This window comes from Diadema setosum, chromosome 12, assembly GCF_964275005.1.
Source record: "Diadema setosum chromosome 12, eeDiaSeto1, whole genome shotgun sequence".
NCBI lineage: Eukaryota > Metazoa > Echinodermata > Echinoidea > Diadematoida > Diadematidae > Diadema > Diadema setosum.
The window spans coordinates 8,626,769-8,637,505 of NC_092696.1; the positions used below are offsets into that span (position 1 = coordinate 8,626,769).

Consider the following 10,737-nt stretch of genomic DNA (forward strand, 5'->3'; position numbering starts at 1 on the left):
GTGCTAAGACAAAAATACAAATAGATAGCAGTGTAGTTTCTTCAATTAGTGTGGAAACTGTTACATCTGTCACATCAATCAAAGAGCAAGATATTTAGATCAAAGTCAAGCCGATAGATACTTCAACTCATGGTGGAGGTTTTTTGATTCAGTAAAGAAATAGTGAACTGTGAAACTGGGTGTAAAAGTGTAGAAGAAAATGCCTTTCTCTTAGTTTTAGTCGGTAAATGTTTTTGAATATGAAGCACTGTATTTTGCTCTTTGCCAGAGCCGTTAATATGTTTTGATATTTTGCATGAAAATTGGTCTTCTGGTGATGGTTGTTTTTCCTGAAATTTTAGATGTTTTTTATCTGTTCAAAACATTTTTAGCACTGTATTAGCTCATTCTTTCTTCCTTTTTTTTTTTTTTTTGTTAATTAGATTGAATTCAGCAGATTTAGGTACCTGGAATATACAGTTGGCCTCTAATGTTGACTGTTTGTCAACAGAATAGAATACTAATTTGTCGATTTTACTGAGCCACTAGCCTCATAAATTTGTTCTCTTGGAGAAAGGTTAGAAGAAGTTAAGTGAATTTGGAATATCATTGCCAAATGGTTGTCCTGCATTTACTTATATAATCAAATACACTTCTTATCTTTTTATTATTATTATTTTTTTAACATATGGTCGAGGGGGGGGGGGGGGGTGGAACAATAGTAAAAGCTTTTCAATTTGCCCTACTTGTACCAATCTTAGATATGACTCAAACATTTTTTTTTTTTTGTACCAGATGTTTTTGTTTCTTATTATCTTGATCAAATGTATGTAGACATTTCAATGTAAACCATTAAATTCAATGAAATATGTGTAGATATTTCTTTGTAGACCTCTTTTATGTAAAGTTTTTGTATTTTATACCCCTCTCTCTCCCTCCACTCCCTGCCCTCATGTAGCCTTACGAGACTGGTACACAGGTCACTCTCTGGACAAACCACAGAGTGATGGAGTGGCTGCGATCAGTGGATCTATCGGAGTACGCCCCCAACCTGCGAGGTAGCGGAGTACACGGCGCCCTCATGGTAAGATCTGGAAAGAAAAGAAGTATTGCCATTTGATTTCCTTCCAGACCAATTTGCTTATAATAGATGGAATAGAATAGAATGGAATGGAATAGAATGGAATAGTATATAAATAATGAATGTTTATGAGTGTAATGGACAGAATATTTCATGAGGTGAAAGATGAAATGATCCATTCAGTGAGGCGCAGCCGAGTTGAATGGATCATTTCAACTTTCACCCAGTGAAATATTCTGTCCATTGCATGAATGAAAAACATTTATTATTTGTTTTATATAACGCCTAAAATAGATCCTTGTCATTTCATGTTTTCTTAATGAAAAACAAGAGAGAATCTGAGATCGCAAGAATGCTCACTGAGCGCTTTACGCTAGCGCGCTGTCGCATACATACACTGCAAACGCAAGCGCAAATCGTAAGGATCCAAAATTGCACGGTAAATGGAGCCACAATTGCTCGGATGATGACGTCATAGTGAAATTGGCTGAATGATCAATGTCATACAACCAATCAAATGACAAGGACCTCTTCAGGCTTTATATAAAAAAGAGTGGAGTAGAATAGAATAGAATAGAATGGTATACAAATAATGAATGGTCACTAGTGCGATGGTTCAAGATTTCGCACCTGGTGAAAGATAGAGGCGCTCTATTCAACGAGGCAAAGCCGAGTTGAATAGTGCGACTCATCTTTCACCGAGTGCGAAATCTTGTTCCATTGCACGAGTAAAGACCATACACTATTTGTTTTATACATCACCTCGAATGTCAACAGATTTGGTACTAAGGGATTCTTGAATTTAGCACAGAAATGGCAACCATTTTCCGTGAAAGACGAATGAGTAGCCTCACAGTCGCAGTCACTGTGTACGTACGTATGCGAAACGAAGTTGTTTACAAAAATAGTGACAAATGTACGCGCTTGTACTTGTTGAGTGCGCGCGGCACATGTTTTCTTATTGTGACATCAGAGACATGCAATGGAACATTTTGGTCAAACAAAATTGCACTGCTGACAGCCAGAGAGCGTGCAATGAAACTTTTCACTAAATGTCACGTGATGGGCAATTGACCAATCGGATAGCTACATTCTAAATAGGTGTTGTATAAAATAGAATGGAATGGAATAAAATGGAATAGAAACGAATGGAATTGAATGGAATAGAATGGAGTAGAATAGAATAGAATGAAATGGAATAGAATACTGTAAAAGTGGATAATTTCGCGCGACTTATTTTTCGCGCTTGGCCGGATAAGAAGAGTTTCGCGTGTTTTTAATTCTGTTGAATCAAGACACCAAGTACCGGAACATATGGCAAGCAAAAATATTCGCGTGCTTTTATTTTTGTGCTAGTGTCTGGTTGTGCGAAATGGGTGAAAATTTCAACACCGCAAAAATTTCCACTTTTACAGTAGAATGGAATAGAATAAAATGGAATAGAAAAGAATGGAGTAGAAAAGAATGAAATGATAATAGAATTCATGTAGAATAGAATACTAATAGAATAGAATTGATCACTAAAGTTATTTCCTTTAGACCAATTTGCTTGTATTAGATGGAATAGAACAGAATGGAATAGAATAGAATAGAATAAAATGGAATAGAATGGAATAGAAAAGAATGGAATGGAGTGAAATGGAATAGAATGGAATGGAATGGAATAGAATAAAATAATAATAGAATACATGTAGAGTAGAATACTAATAGAATAGAATTGATCACTAAAGTGATTTCCTTGAGACCAATTTAATGATTTGAATATTTGTTAAAGTAGATTTCCTTACAGACTGCAAAAATCAGTTGAATATTGATGAGGAGTAGTTGATTTCATTCTAAACTGAAATATTGATAAGAAAAAATTTGATTTCCCTTTATCCTGATTTGTTTATTGAAATATGAGAAAAAGTGATGAGACCAGCTTGAAGACTTCTGCACTGATTGAAACATATCAATGAGAGGACAAGGAAATGTTGCTGTTCTTAGCTATTTCCTTCTATTCTTGGCAGAACTAGACCTATGCATCCTATTAAATTTAAATCCTGTCTGTTCCAGGGACCAGGGATATTTCATGGAAATGCTGCTTCACATTTTTGAGTTTGAGATTTGAAGTGTTTGTGTGTGTGTGTGTGTGTGTGTGTGTGTGTGTGTTTTCCCCTGATATAGTAATGTAATGCCTAAGATTTTGATGTGTGCATGACAAAATCTACATGTCTATTTCATATTTTTTTTTTCTTTAAAAAAAATTCCCATTAGGTCCTAGAGCCGAGGTTTACAGCAGAGACACTAGCCGCCATCCTCTGTATCCCAGGCAACAAGACGTTGCTACGGCGACACCTCAGCACCCACTTCATCTCCCTGATTGGCCCCGACATCCAGCAACAGAAGCGAGAGGCGGAGAAACAGCCGACCTACGCGCCCCTCAACTTCCTGGCCAAGGTCAAGGTGAGTTCAATGAACTCTCAGCCATTGTGATGTCATATGGTCTTTGCCATTGTTTGCACTTGATTGCGCAACACTTAGCTGATGTCATGTGATGAACAGCTGTTGGAGAATGTTTCCTAGCCTTATTGGGAATTTTGTTACTGATGCAGGTGTAAAATAGTCAAATTTGTTTTTCTTTGGTCAAGAATGTCTCTTCAAAGTGCTTTGAATTGGCTATAAAATGTGTTGCTTGGGTTGCAATAAGTGGAAAATGTACAATTTGGCCCCATATGTGTCCAAGATACAATTGCTGCAGTGAAATTGCAGTTGAGATGCAATCTGTAGTTTGAAAGGAATTAGAGGTATAAGAGGAAAAAAGGACATTGGTTGGAGATTGAAAATGGTGAGGTATAGGGCCTACAGGTAAGCTACAAATGTGTTCAAATTTTTCATTATGCAAAAAGAGACAGTAGTATTCAGTCAAGTTTATGAATTGTGACATCTTTCTCCGAAAATTGTTCATGGCAGCCCAAGAAGAGGACGTTCGGGAAGCAAAAACGAGGGACGGAGCTCGACGATTACGTCTGCCCGATGGATGTGGGCCACCAACCCTCTGTGAACGGGTCTAATCATGTCAATGGGAGCCGGCCACCCCCGCCCAGCTACCGAGTGGAGGTTCGGCGGGCTGACATGGTACACCGACAGAAGGACGAGGTCAGGGCACAATCTGACCTTTGATCCCTTTAACTTATCTCACTTTGACGTTTAACACGAAGCGTAAAATGTTATGTCCAGTAGTGCACATGTCCAGTGGTACCCTTGCTTTGCAATTGCTTTTCATTATCCTTTCTTATATGTTGTTGTTTTATCAAAATGTTGGATTGATTTTGTGGCTACAAGTGTATGAGGATTGTGCAATAGCACAGTTTTTAGCATTATTGAAACCCAGGATTCCTGAACTTAGCCTAGAGCGATGTGATGATGCAGCTGCCCTGCAACTTTTCTGATGATTTGTACATAAAATGTTTCTTTATTATATAATAAAAGAAAAGTAGTAACTGCAGCTGCTTTTTCTCGAAGTCATTTGGTTATAGCATTGTAATTCTAGAATAATTCAATGCAAAGGAAGAAATGCAGACCTCCCAACCAATCTGAATTTGGAGGAAAGATTCTGAATTTTGACTCTTTCTCATTCTTGTTTCAGTAGGAGTTTCCTATCTTTATTGATGACTTTACTACACACTCATATGGGAACTGCTCTTTCTTTCCTACTTTTGAGCCAAATCATCCTTTTTTTTTTTCAGTTAGAATGGATGGGAGGTCTAGAAATGTATTCTTCGTGGATTTCTTTCAGACATATTCAATGGATTAAAACCTCACAGTAGAAAGTAACATATCTCACGAACTTTACCCTTTCAAAAATGTTAAATGTACCCTGTATTCATTTTTAATCCTTCTGCAGAGAGCAGAGGGAGGGGAGATGCAAGAGGGAACGGCCAAGAAATTTGGAGCCCTGTCGGAAGAGATCAACTCATTGACGGTGGGTGTATCATTCTATCTTACCCAATTAAAGGACAAGTTCACCTTCATAAACATAAAGATTGAGAGAATGCAGCAATGTTAGTAGAACACATCAGTGAAAGTTTGAGGAAAATTGGACAGTCGATGCAAAAGTTATGAATTTTTAAAAATTTTGTGTTGGAACCACTGGATGAGGAGACTGCTAAGGCTCGTGATGTCATATGAGTACAACAGCATAAAGAAAATGGAAAGAAAATTCAACATATTTTCACTTTTTTCGAATAATAAAAGAGCACTTGACTTGCCTCTTTCTAAAGGCAATGGGAAAAATATTACCCATAGCATACATGTATGTCAGTAACGAATCAAGGGAATGTGTACTTTTTTCAAAAGATGAAATTCTCTTTATATTTTCCTTATATTGTTGTACGCATGTGACATCATACACTGAAGTAGTCTTCTCATCCAGCGGTGACTGCACAAAAAATTCAAAAATTCATAACTTTTGAACGGATTGTCCGATTTTCCTCAAACTTTCAATGATGTGTTCTCCTAATATTGCTACATTCTTTCAATCCTTATGTTAATGAAGGTGAACTGGTCCTTTAAGGACTTCTGTCTCATCATTTACCATGGAGTCTCAGAAACCATGCTTCTGGGAATTGGTGCTCCATCTTTTTTCCTTTATTTTTTAATTTAAAGTGTTCATTGTAAATGTTCACTTAAACCTAACATTCCTTCCACTTTTTCCTTTGTTGTTCATATAGGAATTGAAAGTTTATTTACGGGTAATGAAAATTGGTTTTGAAATGGCAAAGATTTCCAAAACAAAGAGGTCCAAGCAGAGGATGGGACCAACCTTCTAGTAGGACCTCTGTGTTGTACTTTTTTTGATATCTCAGCCATTTCAAAACTGATTTTCATGTTCCTCCGAAGTGTACAGCATTTGCATGCTCTTTAATATTTCATGAATGGTTTCTGATTATCTAAATCCTCCATCTCAACCAAAACTATACATCACTTATTTTTGCAATTGAAAATACAAATTAGTTATAAAAAAAAAAGTCTCTTTGGTATATGCATTGCTTGATGTTTTGATTGGCAAGTATTCAAAACTGTCATGATCTTTTTTTAAATTTCAGACCATGCTGTCAAACTCGGACATCGAGCGGAGCACCCACGTGTGATGTGACGAGCCAACCTCTTATCCAGGATAAGATTCATGACATGCCCAACCTCAGGCCCAGCCCGTTACTGCGCTGAACCTTTTGCCGACATAGGTATATTGATATGCAAGCCAAGAGAACAAGAGAAACTTTCAACGCCGAATCCTGGCAAGATTTTTGCGGAAGTGTATTTTTGTAAGCTGTGATGAGTATTTTGGATATGGATGGAAGCATTTTCCTTTTGAAAAGGGCAAAGCAGAATTGTACTGATTATGTCACCTGACGTGGGAAGATGATTTACCATGCAGCTTACATTTTGAACACTTTGCAGGACTGAGCTATTCAGATGGTTGCCTACATGTAGTTATGCACATGAAAATATATATGAAAAACAGACAAAGAGAAAATGCCCCATGATTGTGTGCATTGCAAATCGGAAGCTTCTTCAAATCTAGCCTCCAACTCAATCGAAGCGTAGCAGGTGGCAAGATCCTGGCAGAAACACCCAATTCTGTGAGAACCACACAGGAATAGACCCATTCCTCTATCAAGAGAATTTAGCTCGCTGAATAAAAACAAAGAGTATGCACATTGCATGGGGTCTTCCGTAATTCTACGCATGGATGGAGTACCGAATATTTCTCCATCGCAGACGACGTCAACTGACCCGCTCCCTCCCCGACTGTGCGCAGGATACATTGAGCTGCCCGCAGTCAAAAGGATTTACCTCTTTCCGTGCCAGGGACTTTGGACGCTGTGTACAGCGCTACGGGATTTTTCTGTGCCAGTTTGCACTAAAAACACACAAAGGCCCGAATTCACGAAGGTGGTACAAATGAAACCATGGTTTAAACCATGGACAAAAACCATGGAATGCCAAGTGTCGCATGCGATATTTCGCTACGAAATCAGTTATTTCGTCGATGAAATGATTATTTTGTAAAGAAATGACAACATTTTGTAACTAAATGAACATTTCGTCCACGAAATGACAATTTCGTTAACGAAACAGTCATTTTGTCGGCGAAATGACCAATTTCGTAACGAAATATTCTGTTTGACACTTGGCGCTCCATGGTTTTTGTCCATGGTTTAGACCATGGTTTTGTTTGTACCACCTTCGTGAATTCGGGCCATTGGGTTTAATGAACAAAGTCCCAGTGACTTGTCAACCTTACTCCATGGAAAATGAAAACATTGATATTTGATGAATACTAAATGCCATTTCTATGTCTGTTTGTTTTTTTTCACATATAACTTGTGAAAATGTATTTCCTGTCGTCACTTTGTATTGTTTGATGAGAGGAAAATCACGATGTAATTCTGCAACAAGAAAAAAAAGTGACTATTGTGACATGCAGAAAGTGCTATTATTTATGAAAATATTTATGTTTTTTTACTCACCTTTTTAATGAATTGTTAAAGGAATACGAACTCAAGCTATGGTTTCTCACAGTTGAAAATGATATTTGTACATTTTGTCTTCACACCTGTAACTTTGCTTTTGTTGCTGTCTTTACAATCCATACACCAATCAGCAAGTGCTTATGAATGCTCAGATTTCAGGGTTTTATTGCATCGCATCTTTGGCCTTGTTTTCCTTCTATTGTTGGCGGAATATTTCACCAAAGATTAGTGACTTTTATTTCGTGGAATAATGAAAAGAAAGAAGAAATTATTTGCCGTCAGGCAGTATTTCCCATCACAAGCTCTTCCAATAAATGTTTAATTATTCTATGTAGATTTATGGGTGAATTTTTAATTGATGTACAAGGAAAATGCGTAAGCAGAATTTATACACTGAACTACCAGGGGAAATTATTAACCTTCTGAGTTGTACTGCTGGGTGTGTAAATACACGGAAGAGAGAGAGAGAGAGAGTGAGAAAAAAGAAATTGCACTGTGTTGTCCCTTACCCTCTTATGTTCCCCACAAAACTGACATGAAATGTGCATAATGAAATAAGATCACCATCCACTAATGGTCCCACAGTATTCATTTTCATGTTTGTCACCGTTCAAGCACCGTATGCATGGCTGTTGCTACTCATGCCTGGGCTGCTCGTATTTTCATGTCAACAGTGAGGACAGGTGTACAATGCTGCCTGAAATGTACTCCAGCTTGAGAGAAATGCATTAACCTTTCCATACTGAATTCTTAAATCCCCATTGACTTATTACACAGGCCACTAGGTTCCAGTAAGGAACGGGTTAAATACCCGATAGTGTGGGAATTCATGGTTGGCCCAATTCTTTGGGTGCACTTCACGAGACTGGCACCCACGAGTCATACAGCCTCCAGGTTATACAGCTCATGAATCGTACAGTACAGCCCTGAGTTCAACACTAAGCAAACAAGGCCCACGAGACCGACACATTAAACCCTGTGTTGTATCTGTGGAACTTGTGGGCTGTTTTTACCTACATTGCAGCGTCGGTCTCATGAGCATTATTTGCCCAGTGTTGAACTCGTGGGCTGTATGACTCATGGGTGTCGGTCTTGTGAGATAGAGACCCCGATTCTTTCCCTGCCTACAGGGGTACGTACGAAACCCACGCGAATAGTGCTGATCTGTGAATATATGCTTCTGGGCATTGGCTCATCAGTCCACTCCTGTAGCATTCTTTGACTGTGTGTGTACTTACGTAGAGATCAGTTATAAAGCTGTACACAATTTATTACCGGGATTCTTGAATCCAGCTTTTCCTCTCCATGGTATCCCCATCGTACCGAGTCTTTAAGTGTGCTTGCATTTGGTCAATTAGGTTGGATGTTTGTTAATGGCCGTACCAAATGCATGTGGTTTACTCACCAAAGTGCTACATACAAAGTAGTGTGTTTGGAAGCCAAGAAAAATGAGTAGGGTGTTTTGCTTGATGTCTAAATTTACTTACCCGGTAATTTCCCATTAGAGTACCATTCTGTTCAAATGTCACACCCCTGTAATGTTATTCTCGTCGTATTCATGGCTTTGGGATTTTTCACTATATATGCCTTCAATTGTGTGAATTGATTACCTTCTTGGATGATTATGATGAAATCGTTACAGTATATATCTGAATGATTTTGATACAATTTCTGTCCTTGTCAAATGGACGTCAAATATTTCCATTGAAATTTACAGATCTCTCCTATATTGGACAATAGAAGAATTTTTGTTTGTGTTTATTACTTTTGTGTTGAACTGCCCCTAGTGTGACATCGTTCTCAAATGAGACTGAATATTGTTTTGCCGTATGAAGTTGCAAACATCAGAGGCAAAAAGAGGTGTTAATTCTTCTTGGTTCTTTCCTCCGTAAACTTGCATGGCTGAAATAAATTCTAGTTATCCTAGCTCGTGCCTGCTTGATATGAGATTCCTTTTCCTCTGTAATATTTTGCTTCAGCGTACTTTGTAACTTCCCCTCAGAAATTCTCACAGTACAGGTAGGTCTTTTGAACTACATCTTAATTTGTTTTGATATCAATAATTGATCGATCACTGTAAAAACATGGGTGTTAGATTTAACACCACGGGTGATAAATCTAACACCGATCAAACTTCAATAAAGGACCACACCCACAGGTGTTAAAAATGCACTGTGATGGTGTTGAAAAGTGTTCACCTGACACTTCGTGGTGTTAATTTGACACTGTACCTGGTGTTATTTTGACACTGTACTGGTGTTAATTCAAAAATGACACCACATGGTGTTGATTTGATATTTGTTGGTGTTAATATCAATGGTTTAACACCCGTCCAGCTTCAATAAGGGACCACACCAGCTGGTGTTACTTTGGTGTAAATTTATTTTCACATTTTTTCAAAAATCTAGTATTTTAATGTAAAATTCTTGATCGTCTTGTTTAAATAAAAAATCAACAAGAAGTGCAGTTACTAAGAAACTCTTCAAAAAACAGTTTAAAATTTGGAAATGACACCCGGGGATGTTAATTTAACACCATAAACGAGCACCGAAAATTTAACACCAGCTCGGTGTTCACTATTTAACACCGGACTTTTTGCAGTGATTAATCAATTGATTTTGCTTTGGAGAGAGCATTTGAATTCTACTGACAGTAATGCGGGCAACCATTTCTATTCCTACTGTGATATTTCTATTCATTTTGTTTTCTCTCTTTTTCACACTTAATGGCGAATATTAGGTTGATGGATAGACAGCAAGGAGGGAGGGGGTGATTCCGAGTTGCAGAGTCACAAAATCTTAGGATAATGACCTCTAGGCCTACCACATCAAACACCTATTTAATAACTTTAGAGCTGAGGGTTTTTCTTTTCTTTCTCTCTTTGTTTTTTTTTTTTGATAGTTCATTTTTAGGGTAAAGTATTTTCACTTCTTGTGGAAACCAGAGCTTCCTTTTATTCACATTTTTTTTTTGTGTGTGAGATGTTTCTTTATGTATGAGTCGTAATTGCTCTTTTCTCACATGTGTGGTATATGATAGATTTCTAATGCACTTATATTGTAGTATTGGTGAAAGTGACTATTTTTATTCCGGTCCCAGTATTTCTATTAGTAAAGTAGGGTAGAACGTTGTTAACAATGTCAGATATAGCTAGATACC

The 10,737-nt window shown here is 37.7% G+C and overlaps 1 protein-coding gene across 1 annotated transcript in view; it reads left to right on the forward strand.

Moving 5' to 3' along the window:
- The window catches only part of LOC140236339 (liprin-beta-1-like), a 94,350-nt gene extending 87,376 nt beyond the window's left edge, over window positions 1-6,974 (forward strand). Inside the window, exons 20-24 of the mRNA XM_072316295.1 lie at window positions 938-1,063; window positions 3,317-3,505; window positions 4,013-4,198; window positions 4,947-5,024; window positions 6,148-6,974. Of these exons, the coding sequence (XP_072172396.1) occupies window positions 938-1,063; window positions 3,317-3,505; window positions 4,013-4,198; window positions 4,947-5,024; window positions 6,148-6,192 (624 nt within the window). The 3' untranslated portion in view covers window positions 6,193-6,974. The remainder of the gene's footprint in view (window positions 1-937; window positions 1,064-3,316; window positions 3,506-4,012; window positions 4,199-4,946; window positions 5,025-6,147) is intronic.
- The last annotated feature ends 3,763 nt before the right edge of the window (window positions 6,975-10,737 follow it).